The 14556-nt window shown below is 40.1% G+C and overlaps 1 protein-coding gene across 2 annotated transcripts; it reads right to left on the reverse strand.

The window, feature by feature from the left end:
- Positions 1-328: 328 nt before the first annotated feature.
- On the reverse strand, positions 329-13087 carry mki67 (marker of proliferation Ki-67). Of its 2 annotated transcripts, XM_041815616.1 has the most exons (18): positions 12950-13087; positions 12312-12414; positions 11074-11155; positions 10736-10851; positions 10012-10081; positions 9813-9888; positions 8759-9355; positions 8407-8639; positions 8099-8305; positions 7615-8044; positions 7266-7381; positions 6557-6734; positions 6316-6459; positions 5213-6228; positions 4375-4420; positions 4174-4254; positions 2607-3815; positions 329-2407 (listed from the first exon to the last, which is right to left on the reverse strand). In XM_041815616.1, the coding sequence occupies exons 2-18, from the start codon at positions 12398-12400 to the stop codon at positions 594-596; spliced, it is 6504 nt and encodes a 2167-aa protein (XP_041671550.1). In that variant the 5' UTR covers positions 12401-12414; positions 12950-13087; the 3' UTR covers positions 329-593. The 2 variants fall into 2 exon arrangements, with proteins under 2 accessions (XP_041671550.1, XP_041671549.1); XM_041815615.1 differs by having other exon boundaries at positions 7615-8305.
- Between the last annotated feature and the right edge of the window lie 1469 nt (positions 13088-14556).

Below are 14556 nucleotides of genomic sequence, written 5' to 3' on the forward strand. Positions count from 1 at the left end.
GATTGGAGAAATTCTGTTCTGATACAATTTATTATAAAGTACACTTCGAACCTACTTATACATGTTTAGCATTAAAAAAATGGTTCCACGTTGTGTAACGGCTGTCAACATTAATGCTTTAAAGTTAACCTCAACAAAACTTGACATTTTGAGCCTTTATTTCTTTCACACATTTGCATGCCTGATCAATTTACTTACTCTCTCTGGAAAAATGTTTTATGTACTAGGAAAAAAGAAAGTGATATTTTCTCACTTGTCTTTGCCATTATACAACCCATTAAAACAAAAAATGAAGATGCTTTAATCACAAGAGATGTTTGGATAAATAAAAACAAATCAGACAAAGTTTTCCATTGTACAAAAAAATTTAATATCCAAGTTTTTTAGCCATAAAAATCTTTGCAAAGCATTGAAGTAATGAATAACGTACAACTTGTCACAACATAAATGTTAAACAAGATTCCCTGCTGTATAGAAAAAAAAGCAGTGCTTCATTTTCAGTTCATGAATCTACTCTATAAAAATGCCACTCAACATAAAACCTGAACGATAAAATGGAAAAAAGTTAAGATTAAGACTATATACAGAAGCTTTTATTTCTTTGCTTGTCTCCCTCTTCGGGTTTTAGGCTGTACCTCAGAGGATTCTGCTTCTTCAGTGGTCACGTCTACCACTTTTACCCCTCGTCTGGCTCTTTTTGCAGGCTGAGCTTCGATGACTTCATCTGAGAGATGCTTCTCTTCAGGTTTTTTTGCATCCTTTGACTCATTTTTGTTCTCAGCATCAACTCGATCAAGTTTTGACTTTCTTCCTCGCACTGCTTTAACGGGTGTTTCTTTTGGAATTTCAATGACCTCCAAGTCTGGTTTCCACTTCACAGATCTTTTTGAGACTTTAGTGTCTTCCACGGTAGATTCTTCAGCAGGAGTTACCAGTTTGCTGGTCTCCAGGGAGTCGTCTGTCGTGGGTTTTGCTGCTGTTCGTCTCCCTCTTTTTGCTGGCTCCACTGAAGTACCTGTAGCCTGTGAAACTGTGTCTGCAGATTCTGAGACCGTCTCCTTAACTGGAGCAGCAGCACCTCGCCTGCCTCTCTTTGCAGGAACAGCCTTTGAAATGTCATTTTTCATTGAAGTTTTCTGCACCCTCCCCCGGCTGGGTTTAAGGACCGGAGCCTCTGGTTCTGCATTATCCTTCTCCTCCATCTCTGGTTCCTCACTAGGTTTTTCCTCTGGTACCACAGCAGCAACCTCAGCCTCTTCTGCTGCCTGTTTTCCTCTTCTGCCTCGTTTAGGTTTTTCTGTTGTGATGACAGCAGGAACCTCTTGTATCTCAGTGGATTCGACAAGGGTTTCAACTTTAACATCTTGTTTTGCTTTGCACCCTCCTTTCCTTGATTTTGGAGCAGCTGCAGCCTGCTTGGTCCCTGTAATTGGTTCCTCAACACATGGAGTTTCAACCTTTTCTGGTACAACCGTTTCAACAGTTTGGACTTCTTCCTTTGGCTCTTCATGGATCGGCTCTGCCTTTCTGGTTCTCTTTACTTTTTTGGCAGGCTCGTGAGATTCAGACACCTTGTCGCCATCATGCTTTTCTCCTTCCTGCTCAATATTTCTTCCCCTCTTAGCCCGGACTGGAGTTGGAGCTGGCCGTTTGGTCTCCACAGTGGCAGTCACGTCTTGTGCCTCCTCAATTTGTTGAGCTGGGTCAGCTTTGGTCTTCCTCCCTCTTCTGGGTTTCACAACAGCAGAGACTGAGTTTTGTGGTTCAGCCTTATCCGATAGCTGCTCATCATTAGGAACTTTATTTTTCTCTGGCTGCTCAACTGGTGTTTCAATTTTCTCTGGCTGCTCAACAGGTGTTTGTTTATTCTTCCTCCCTCTGGTAGGCTTTACTGCGAGTTCCAGTGCAGGGGGTGCAGAGATTTTCTCCTGTTGAAGAGCATCTTTTTGCTTAGTCATGACTTCAGAGGTAACTTCAGTTATCTGTGTTGCTTCCTCAGGTTTTTCGGGCACAACTTCAGGTTGCTCTTCAGAGGGGCTTTCTTTAGTCTTTGTATTTCTTCCTCTTGTTGTCTGTCTAACAGCAACTGGAGCAGCAGCTTCAGTTTTCTTTCCTCTTCTTCCCCTGACTGGAGCAGAGATGATGGGCTCTTCAGGTTGTTTGGCATCTTGTGGCATTTCCTCAACCTTTGATTCAACTGTTTTTCCTCTTCTTCCACGAATAGGTTTCTTCTGAACAACAGCTGCGCCCTCTTCTGTGACTTTGGGAGCTTCTGCCTCCACTTCAGGTGAACTTTCAGTGACAGGGGCCTCTAGAACAGCTTCCATGGCTTCAGATGATTTATTTTCATCACTTTGACTCGGTACCAAGTCTACCTGCTCACTGATGACTTCACTGACATTGGTTTCTAAAATATAAGAAAAGGGAAAAATTATTGTAGTCAACAACTGAATAGCACAAGTTCAGTTAAGTACTCAATTTAGAATGCTGCTCTTTGACAATGAAAACTGAATTCCCTCATTCAATGATTTTAGCAGATATTTCCAGCATTTAGAATGCACTCCAACTACCTAAAAGCAGAAAAAACCCATACAAAGATGACATACCTTTCTCCGTGTCAACTACGGGAACAGCAGGCTCCTCAGGTTGTTCTGTTGTTTCTTGTTTCTGCTTTGCCGTTTTCACTGCTTTTGCCCTTCTTCCACGAACAGGCTTCTTCTCAAGTTCAGGATCTGTGGGGACCTGTTCCTTTTCTGAGATATCTGCAGTTGCCTCCTCCACTATGGGTAAACTCTCAGGTGCTTTAATATCATCACTTTGTGCAGAGACTTCTTCAGTCTGTTCTGGAGCTGCTTGTTCAGGTTGTTTGGCTTTTCTCCCTCTCCTTGGCTTCACCACAGTCTTCTCCACAGGTGCTAAACTGACACTTGCATCCTGGCCGATCTCTGCTGGAGGGCTCTGTTCACACTCTGGTTCTGGCACTGCTTTAGTTTCAGTGGAAACCTCCTGGATAATTTCAGCTTTGTCCTCAGAAGCCTTTTTGGCATTTCTTCCCCTTTTAGGCTTGACAGCAGCTTCAGATGGCACAGACTCGCTTTTCTCCACGGCAGGCTCAGCATCAAAGCTCTCAATTGTTCTTGTGTTTCTTCCTCTTGTCGTTTGTCTCACAGCAGGGGCAGCAGCAGAAGCTTCAGTTTTCTTTCCTCTTCTTCCTCTCACTGGGGCAGTGACGGCAGGCTCATCTGGTTGTTCTGTTACTTCTTGTTTTTTCTCTGCTGCTTTAACCATTTTTGGTCTTCTGTCTCTAACAGGCTTCTCTGATTCTGGATCAGAGGGGGTCTCTTTCTTTTCTGTGGCACCAGAAGTTACGTCCTCCACTTCAGGTACAGTCTCAGATACAGGCGTTTGTGGCTCAGGATTCTTGGTGGTTGTTTCCATTGCTGTGACACTGAGGGTTGCCTCCTCTATTTCAGGTGAACTCTCAACCACAGGGGCTTCAGGCTCAGGATCCTTGGTGGTTTTTTCCATATCTACATCACTGGTTGCCTCCATTTTAGGTAAACTGTCCATTGCAGCACCTTCAGGCTCAAGATCTGTGGCAGACCTTTCCATTTCTGTGAGGTCATCAATTGCAGTCTCCAGTTTAGGTTGTTCTTCGGACAAATTCTCATCAGCTGTATCCACTTCAGGGTGCTCCTCTGGTGCAGTCTCATCACCAGCTCCCTGAGAAACCATTTTCATGACATCTGATGTTTCATCATCTCTTGGTTTCTCTTCTGGGAGGCTTTCAGTGACAACTTCTTTCACACCTCCTTCTGAAAAATTAAACATTTATAAATTATCTATAAAGAATTGTACAAGATTATTAGCTGTAAAACGTGTTTTTGTTATGACATATCTTGAGGAAATGAGGATCATCCTCAACCACTGAAAAAAATCTTAAAGTTTTCGTGGCTTGAAGCATTTTTTCCCCAGGTAGGATATTTAGTAGTAAATGTAATTTGAATATGCCAACTCGAATACTCCCTCCAGACAATCCAATAAATCAAGGACACAAATTCAGTCATATTTGAAAAAAGATAAGTGCCCTCTGAAGGTCACAAGTCCCAGTTTAGCTCAACAACTCTTTAAGATTTGTTTTGCATAAAAATTGTGGGAGATTGTAGAACTTACCTTTTTCCGTCTCAGCTTCAGGACTGTCACTGATCACTGCTGGCACGTCATCTTGTGGGTCTTCCAAAGCCAAGTCTAGTTCTGTTTCAGGAAGGGGGCAGACTTTAAATCAGCATATCATCACTAGCAACTCACAGAAGTGATCATATCTATTATCCTTTTAAAATCAATAGCATAACAAATTTTAAAAACAATATTTACCTTTTGCAACTTCTTCACCACAGTCCGGCGCATTGTCACCTTCAACCTGCAAAACAAAGTCAATTTAAAAAAAACAGCTTTCTTTTTTTAAAATGAAAGGGGAAAAAATTGGAATTGCTCATCAAGGATTCGGTGAGTGAAGGTTCATATTGCCATTTGTAGCTACTCTGGAAACACAAAAGTTTAAAGAAAAAAAAATGGTTAAATTGGTCTCTTCTAAGACTGAAAATTTTGATATTTCAACTTTTAATTCCACACATATAAAACAAATACAGTCTGATTGTATCAAAAAGCTCTGGACTTTGTGAGGAAGGAAGCTTATGTCTTCAGTCAAATTTGCTGCAGCAGAAAAACAGAGTGGGTGCCGTCTAATTTGCACAAATATACTTTTTTTTTTTACTAATTTAAAGTAAGAAAATGCAAAATATGAGTTGTCTAGGACTTACACTTTTGTTGCTATTGTATCAAACATAATGATCTCATAATTTTTACTTGACTAGTATTTAAGTTCAAACATCTGATACTGTGACAACCCTAGTCTCCATTAAAGTTACTAAAGAGACACTTGATAAGATTTAAAACATAACCAATTAAAAATTTAAATCGCACCTCATTCAGCCTTTGAGAAAAAGAAAACACTGGCCTGGAGTAAAAATAATTCATCTCATGAGAAAGTTTCACACATATTTACAGTTCAAATAAATATTTTGCAGGTTGTTTTGTGGCTGAATCCCATGTATTATTGCTGGCTAAAGTTCCTGCTTAAGTTTCTGTCTAAAATACTAAAGTCAGACAAATTAACACGATCAAAAGGAAATGTTATTGCTTTCATTGTTACCTCCTGAGTCTCCTGCTGTCCTGTGGTATCAGTCTGTGGCTCCTCCATGAGCCCTTGAAGTCCCTCAAAGTCTTCCACTGGTTTGTTCCCCCTCACCCTTGGAGTCTTCATGAGTCTCTGGATACCAAGGTTCTCCTCCACAGGCTCACCCTTCTCTTTGGGAGTTTTCAGGAGTCTCTTCACACCAACCATATCTTCAACTGGAGTACCCATTTCTTTGGGTGTCTTCATGATTCTCTTGATACCAGTTAGACTGACCTGTGGGGAGCTCTTGACGTTTGGAGTTTTCATTTCTGTCACTTCAGCAACACTGTCAGATTCTTGGACATTTGCTGGTGTCTCCATGCTAGCATTGCCAGTCTCTGGAGCTTTGGGAGTCTCCAGAAGTTTGACTTTAATGTCTTCGAGAGGTTCAGCTTCCTGTTGTGGGGTCTGCATGATCCTCTTCACTCCACTAAGGCATTCTTGTTCTTCAGGTTTCTGCTTGGGAGTTTTTAAAACCTTCCCTCTTAGATCTTCAATTGGCTCTGCTTTCTGTTTTGGGGTCTTCATGACCCTCTTGACTCCAGTGAGACATTCCTGCTGTTCCACTTTCTGTTTGGGAGTTTTCAAAAGTCTTCCTCTCAGGTCTTCAACAGCTTCTGCCTTCTGTTTTGGTGTCTTCATGACCCTCTTGACTCCAGTTAGACAGTCTGCCATTTCTGGCTTCTGTTTGGGAGTTTTTAGAAGTCTCCCTCTCAGGTCCTCAACAGGTTCAGATTTCTGCCTTGGCGTCTTCATCATCCTCTTGACTCCAGTCAGACAATCAGGTAATTCTGGTTTCTGTTTGGGAGTTGATATTGGGGTAGTCTTCAATTCTGTGCTCTGCTGCTCTGTAGGATCATCAGAGGTAGTCTCTGAGGCAGAAACAAAACTTGACTCTTCATCTCCATCCAGGAGGCGATGGACTGCCTCACTGTTGTACTGTCTGTCTTTGACTGTAGAGGAAACAGTCAGTGGGGACACCATCATCTCACCTGTAGAGGAAGTCATATTCTATCAGTTTAAGCTTATTCAAATTAGTCTGAGATAATGCAGAATATGAATATCAAGATTTGAATTACCTGGTCCCTCTGGTGTGTTCAGCACAGATGGCTCTACCAAAGGAGTTTCTATGTCTCTAACTGGTGTCTTCATGGCACTGCTCTCATCTATAACAGACCTCCTCTTCCTTTCATTAACAGGCGTTTTAAACATCTCGGAAACTCCTGAGGAACAGCACATAATATTAGTCAGTACTACTCTTAATACCAGCATCATCAAAAATGCATGTTACTTATTTTTGGAAATGAAAGAGGTCATTACCAGATAAGTCCTCATCCATTTTCATGTTCTTTTTCAGAACAGCAATGTTGGCGACCAGACGTGGAGCAGCGCCAGTTGGTTGGATCACCTTCTGTTTTTGAGCTCTGCTCACAACAATGGTGACGGGCGAACAGGCATGTCCAGTGCTGACGTGTCCAGGAAGAGCTCTGGCAGGGGTCTAAAGAATTAAGAAAGACACAAATCATGTAGTTTCACTTAATTTTGTTCTGTTTAGTCATCAAAGTAAGGACTTGGATCAATAGTAAAGAAAATACTATGTAAAAAAATAGTTTTTGCACCACATGGTGATGATGCAACTAGACAGCCCTTTTACACATACAAATATCAGGGTATCCTACATAGAAATTTCAGGACTTGCTTAATCACTTTACCCTCACAACAACTTTTTGTGCAAGTGTGATTTGGGCTTTTGATTGTCACTGACCTAAGTTTGAAGCCTTTTTGCATGAAGTTAACAAGCAAATTCACAAAAAGGTTATCAAAAAATCCTGTTACACAAACCAGACCATGTAGATAGATGCATTTAAGAATTCAGATATGTCTCCAAGTGTCATCTTAAATTTAAGACCTGTTAAAAGGTAAAACAAAACTTAAGAAATGTTATGATCTTTAATTTTATTTTCTCATTTAAAGTTTTCAGGTTGCTTACAGTAAATTCACTCTGCAACTGTTAGTTATCTTATTTTACCTGTGGTTTGGGCACAGCTGCCTTCTTCGTTTTCTTGATGACTGTTTTTTTAGCCGGAGCGGGCACTTGAACCTTAGGTTGTCCAAATTTCACAATATCGGCCCAGGAGTTTTTGGCTGAAAAGGAAAAGAATATTTCAGGAAAATACACAAATTATTCAGTAAGCTTTATATCAGTTAAACCTCAACAGTGTTACAGTTTCCATTAAATTAACATGGATTATCTGTATTTAATATAAGATGTTATGTTTGATGTAAAACCATTACATGGTAAACAAACACACATGATAATGATGTAATTGCTTGGAAACCATCTGTGAAAGACATGCAAGTTTCAGAGTCAAGCCTACCTTTCAGAGATGCACGTGAAATGCCACTTCTTCTGACCATTGCTTTTACAGCACTCTTCATCATCTTTGGAGTCTTCCTTGCAATACTCTTCCTCCTAAGAGGTAGTTTAGGAGAAACATTGGATGAAGACCCCTCTTCAGTGACAGCTTCTTCTGCTACTGGCGATGGTGTGCTGATGTGTGACACAGAGAAGCGCCCCTGAACTGTGGGAGTCTGTACGGTGTTCTTGGGAGTTTCCATTTTGTTGGCAGAGGGAGACTTGGATTTCGGAGTTTTGGTTGCAGGAGTCACTATTTTAGGAGATTTTGATTTGGGTGTTACCTTTGCAGGAGTTGCTGCTTTCTTAGGGGAAGGGGATCTGGATTTGGGTGATGCCTTTGCAGGAGTTGCTGCTTTTTTAGGAGAAGGGGATCTGGATTTGGGTGATGCCTTTGCAGGAGTTGCTGCTTTTTTAGGAGAAGGGGATCTGGATTTGGGTGATGCCTTTGCAGGAATTGCTGCTTTTGGAGAAGGAGATCTTGATTTGGGTGATGCCTTTGCAAGAGTTGCTACTTTCTTGGGAGAAGGAGAACTGGATTTGGGTGACTTCTTTGCAGGTGTAGGAGTCTTAGGAGATGCACTCTTGGCATTTGATGACTTCTTAGGTGATGGAGTTTTCATTTTTGCAGGACTCTGCTCTTGGTCAAACTCCTAGTGAAAAAACAGCACCCATTTAAAGACGAACTTTGATCAGTAAAAATTGCAGCACTTGGCCACACTACTTTAGTCATCATCATTCAACAAAATCTTACCTTCAGCAGGCCGATGACTGATGTTCTTCTGAGGAGAGACTGTTTTGGCTTATACACCCCCAAGCTTCTTCGAGGAGCGGCTCCTTTTCGTAACGGAGAGTCTGGAGGAAGCCTCTTGTCGAACAACTCAGGACTCAGTTGACCTCCAAAAGAAACGCGTTTCTTCTTCAGTTGGGATTTCGGCAGGTCAGCATCAAGTTCTCCACTTTTGCGTTTTTTGGACATTTCTTTCACTAATTCATAAGGAGAGAAAATATTTAGAAAACTGTAATAAGGAAACATATCTCAATTGTGCTTCAATTAATACTGATTTCCTAAATTTAAAGAGAAACAAAAGTACAAGAGCTTTTACCTTTTTCAACTTTCTCTTCCTTTTCATTAGTCACTGTTGGTTTGACTGGTGTTGCCTCATTGCTTTTCCTTCTCATAGGTGATTTGGGAGACTCAGAGCAGATTTGCTCGATAACTTCACCCACAGTAAACCTTTGAGGGGGTGTACGGATTCTCTTCTGCGGAGAGGTTTCTGATTTGGAAGAATTCTCATCAGGCCTGGGTGGAGAAGGAGTCTGCATTGACCTCCTCTGCTTCTTAACAGACTCTGGGGTCCCATTGTTTTCATTTTCAACTTCTGTCTTAACTTCATCAGCTGCAGAGACCTTATCCTCTTCCTTTTTAGGGGTGCTCTTGTCTTCTGTGGAAAGGACAGGTTTCCCATCACTCTTCCGAACTGAAGCAGGCTTTGGAGTGCAAAACCTAGAGGTTGGTGTTTGAAGCAGACTGGCAGAAGACTTCCGAGGAGTCTTGACATCCAGAGATTTTTTGATCATTTGATACAGGTCGTTGAAGGGGGAAGCAGTCTTGCTCCCTTCCTCCTTGCTCTCCAACTCCATAGTTTTCTCCAGGCATCGCTGGATATTGTCATTGTTAGTTCCATCTTTTAGATGAGGGTCTTAAAAAGAAAGAGGGAACAGTAACATGAAAAGATGTGTATACTTGATAGTTTAGGAGAAAAAGAACAAACTGAACTGATAGACTAAGAGGGCTGAAGTGCAATCAGGTGAACTGACTGGATTGTGGACAGTGAGAGACAAAGAATTCATAGTATATTTTTCTGATCAGAAAACTAGGAATTACACGAAACTACACAGTGCCAGATCCATCTGGACTGTTCGATGGCCACGTCTGGCCCATGTATTTGAAACACAAGAACATCAAAGTCAATTGAGCAAAATAATACTACAATAACCACACATACTTTATTTAAAAGGTTGGACTAATACTTTTAATTGAACCACTTTTAATTAATTTTAGAGAACTGCAAAACAATACTCATCCTGTGCATGTAGATCATTATATGCATCTTCAAAAACAGCTGTTTGGAAATGAGTACAATCAGATAATCTTACCTGCTGATACCTCAGAGATCCTTTTTTCTCCTGTTTCAGAGGGGACACTGTCTCCCACTTGCTGGTCTTGAAGAACCTGAACATAAGGACAGTTCATTACACATTTATATAACTTTGAAATTCAGCCAAAGGGTAGGCTAATGCAAGATGTTTGACAGGCTGCAACGCTCCACAAAGGAAGGGGAAATTAGCAACTTACTTTGAGGGTCTCAGTTTTGCCACCTGTGGAGGACCTCTTCTTTGGCGTGGGTGCTGGAGGATACTCGAACCTTGAATGAGGAAAGTGATATATTAAATTTACCACTGAAATGTAAAAAATCCACTGTCGTAATTAGGTAAGATTTCATGTATTTAAATTGTTGTGAGTAGACCCTCCACTTTAAATGTCACTTAAAATATCTGAGAAAGATCTATAACATTGAGTTAGTCAAGACTTCCACACTGATGGCATTTTCTTCTACATTTGACCCTGAAGACAAGCCAGAGTTTTCCCAACAAGGGATTTCATTTTCCCAATAAACTCTACAACAGCAGTTGGTATACTAGCTTGCACGTATTATGCTGATCCACCACAACTGAGACATTAGATATTGACACTGGTGCATGTCACAAAATTAGCCACTCAGTGCATCCTACATTTGTTGCTGCTCTGTGCAAATATCAAAGACTAGCATAAGGTCACATTTAATGTTTGTAAAGAAATAAGTGGATGGTAAAATTTGAATAAAATAACTCCTATTCCCACAATAGAAAGTTCAAGCATGGGAAAAACACTGAACTGCATATTTGGACCCTGCACAGTTTTTGTTGAGACACGTGAGATTTTAATTACTTCATAATCATTTTTACCAAGAAGATATTTTAGGGAACAAATAAAGACATCCTGAAACAGCAAAAGGCATAAAATGTTCCTTTTTGCTCACCTGAAAGAACGGTCAATGACAGTTATAACATCACCATGTTTCAAACGTTCACACTGCTGCAAAACCTCCCCATTAACACGAGTTGGATTCACTGAGCTCAGATTTGTCAAAATGACCTAGGAAAAAAAACAAACAATCTCAACATCAGAGCATTTAGCACAAGGCAACTTAGCTTCAACACCCATCTGGACAACAAATTTCCCCACACAGAATTCCCCCATTAAAACAGGCAAAAGGGTGTTTTACATATAAAGAAACTGCAATTACAACAACAAAAATAGGAAGACAATAATTTAATAGATACATTATCTAGCCATGTCAAGCACATTATTTATTACCTCTTTATTTTCATTTAAGTCAATCCTACAGTGCTCCTTGGAGACCTGAGGAAGCTGAATACGAATGTCACAGTCAGGCTTCCTATAAGACCATAAAGAAACAGGTGTATCAACAAAAGGGACACACAGGGTCTGAGAGTTTACATGTTAATGTAACTTATTTACTGGAAAGATTTGTTAAAGATCTCATATAAACAATATAATATGTACATCCAGAGATATAGCTTGACATCGGAAATAAAGCCTCAGCTCTTATTGAGTAATCTAAAATGTTACATTCAAAATAAGGTCTACAAAAACTGTTTTAATATGCAATATATAATGATCAGAGCTCTAATACAGTTGCATTTAAGCCGTTTTCCCACCAAGGAGTCTGGTTTGGTGCAGTACAGACTGGGATAATTTCGTTCAGTAAACCCTAATTTTGCTTGCGGATCCACAGACAATTATCGTCCACAGGGAATTCAGGCTCTTTTGGCTAGGCTCAGTAATCAGAGTCAGCTCATCAGCTCCCATGTTGATCTTCATTTTGTGCCATTTTGGATGTTCTTTTTTAAATTGTCTATTGCACAACAACAGTGCTCCTCAATGCTGACTTGCTAAATAGTATATCACTGTTTCCTTTAAAAGCATATTTATGATGAAATGGGTTAAAAAGCTGTTAAGCTCTGTACTGAACATGGCAAGTTTTGTGTTTGTCTATTATTACCACCATTATTACTCTTTCGACCAGTCGACAAACTGCCTGGTAGAATAGGTACAGTTGGCATTTAAACATTAGTAAGATGCCAAATAAACTACTTGATTGAAAGAGCTTTAAAAGCATTATAAATGTGTAAATGTATTGATCAACTCTGTAAATTAATGGGTATAAAAGACACTTATTAAAACACGAGAGCACTGCTTAATGCATGAGATTGTTTAATGGTTCAATAGTAGTTCCCAAGAGTACAGAATTTGGAGTGAGTCAGACTTGTGCTTAGCACAGGAGTGTACAGGAGCAGACATGCATTTGACGCAGTGACGTCAGTGGGATAGCTCCACCTCCAAACCAAACGGGTTTTTAAGGCAACTCAGGAGAAACTTTGGACATTAATGTTGTTTTAAACGTAATGGGCACGTGTTAAGTGCTGCTTTAACATGTACCAAACAGATCATACATTATTTTGTATCAGGACTAAGAGAAGCTAATTCTGAAAAAGCATGATAATAAACCTATCGAACTTCATTAATCTCACCTTCCAAATAAGCATGATGCAGTTAGTGGAAACTCAGTCCCATCTCCTCCACTCCTTTTAATCACAACTATTTTCCCATGTAATGGCATTTTCGTAAAGTTCCCTGGAACATTAGCAAAAACAAGTGTCAGAACTGGTTAAGGAGCAAGCAAATAGTCAAAAAACTTAGGTTATCAGTAGGTAAATTAACCACGTTTCAAAATGTATGCAAAGCTGAGTCTTAATGCCAAAAGCAAAAAAAGTAACAAAGTGTGTGTTTGATTAAGTAGTACTATGCTGACAACGTCCAATTTAGATGCAATTAGTTGATTAAAGTCACCTGTTAGCATCCTTTGTGCCACAAATCAACCGACTGTTGTTTAACGTCTAAGTAACGTTTACGTCACATTAAAATAGTAAAGTAGCCTTTACTTCTGTCACTCGGCCGTTGTTCAGTGTACGCCGTTGATTCTGCGACAGTCCACGTGCAATTTCGTGTCAATAGTAACATACTCCACACACTGAATCACTTATATGACATGTATCAGTTCTGTGGCTTCAAAGAATATGAAAAGACCATTTTAGTCGTAACACATTAGCAAAGTCTCCGCGAGTTATTATGTGTGGACACGCATGTACGACGAACAAACAAGTCTTACCTTATCGTCCGTTTAGAGATTCAACTTCTGGTAATCCATCAAAATCAACCGGGATGTGGCGAGGAGATTTTTTTTTTACAGTAATATCATGTCAGACTTAAAGCACAATGGACATCTTACCTTACTCTACAAAGTACAGCGATGAATGGCTAACGGAAGCTAAATTAAACAGCCGTCACTTGTCGCCTCTGATGTGCCGTAGTATCACTCCGCCGTAGTCACACACTTACCAGACTAAAATAAAAAAAACTAATTTACTCACATTTAAGTTTACGCTGTATGATTACTGTGCACGTGAAACTGTCTTTCTGTAGATTTAACTCGGTTTGTCATTTCATTCAAGAATTCGATAATAACAGGTACTATTTTGTTTACACATTTGGCGGAACAATCTCACTACGGCATAGAGGAAGCTGATTTGAAAATGTTTGAAATTCCGCGCGAAGGATTGTGATTGGTCGATACGTCACAATCTCAGCCAGGGGGCGGGACAATGTATTTGGTGGAGTTTCAGCGCAAGACGTTGCCATCACTGGACCCCTGTATGAAAATTCACATTTAGATTTGTCACAGTGTTTAAAGATTAATAATGTATGGAACAACTAGACTTAAATAAAATAAGAGCCATCAGGTCAGTGCGAAAATACACCGACTGCCAACGAAAGATTGTCTGCCTTTTGACAGACAGATTGTCTTTGCCTCAAAATAACTTGATCTACATGTTCAGTAAATATTGGAACTCATATTTTCCAGCAATCAAATCAGCTTTATTTCAAACCTCACAACCATATAGAATACAAGTGTATGTTCACATAGAGAACTGTATGAACTTTAATGGTGTACATACCATCAAAGTTTATATGGTTATAGGATCTTAATTATGAGGACATTCACTCTAGCTGCTCAGTGAGGCAGGGGAGGATATCACTTAAGTGCAGAGCCAGGTGTGTGGCTGATCGGCCTTGATTGTGACCAGGTGTGGGAAGCTTACTTTAAACTCTTTGGTGCTGCTGCTCTGTGCTGACTCATTATCTCACTGTCAGAGATACTGACAGTATCTTTGTTTTCTTGTGTGTTTGTGGTTATAAGAATCTACTAAAGCATTTTGATCATTTTTTCTGGGTGGTTTTAGTTGGAAGTATTTCAGATGCTTCTCTCACCCCAACCCAGAATGTAAATGAAGACTAACCATGATCACAAGTCCATCTGAGATGGTCCTTTCACTGTACCCAGTACCCAGACTACACAACCACAATGATATCAGTTAATCTTGCACTCAAGTGATCTACCAGCTACTCTGACAAACCGTCCTGCAGTCAAACATGGTGTTAGCTGTGGCCACCCAATGACAAGCACAAAAATTAAATAACATCACCCAACACATTTGTGTCTTGTGGTTGTGACAGTACTGAGGATAATCATGTCACAGATTGAGTCAGGACAAAAATGACACCAGGAACTCTTAACCATGGTTCATACCACCTAGGTGTCTTTTTCCAAAAATAAAAAAAAAACTCAAATTGCACTGTTCCACATTATTACGCACAACAGACTTTCAAAACATTTTATAGCTTGTAAAGAACTGAAAATTGTCATTTGTTGAATTT

This window comes from Cheilinus undulatus, linkage group 20 (genome assembly GCF_018320785.1).
Source record: "Cheilinus undulatus linkage group 20, ASM1832078v1, whole genome shotgun sequence".
In the NCBI taxonomy this organism is placed as follows: Eukaryota; Metazoa; Chordata; class Actinopteri; order Labriformes; family Labridae; genus Cheilinus; species Cheilinus undulatus.

Bases quoted from the DNA above. Each gene is read 5' to 3' on its own strand.
- mki67 (XM_041815615.1), bottom strand. From the start codon at position 12,400: ATGCCATTACATGGGAAAATAGTTGTGATTAAAAGGAGTGGAGGAGAT. The intron at 11,156-12,311 runs GTGAGATTAATG...ATGGTCTTATAG, and splicing joins GCATCATGCTTATTTGGAAG to GAAGCCTGACTGTGACATTC. The intron at 9,889-10,011 runs GTAAGTTGCTAA...CCTTATGTTCAG, and splicing joins GCAAAACTGAGACCCTCAAA to GTTCTTCAAGACCAGCAAGT.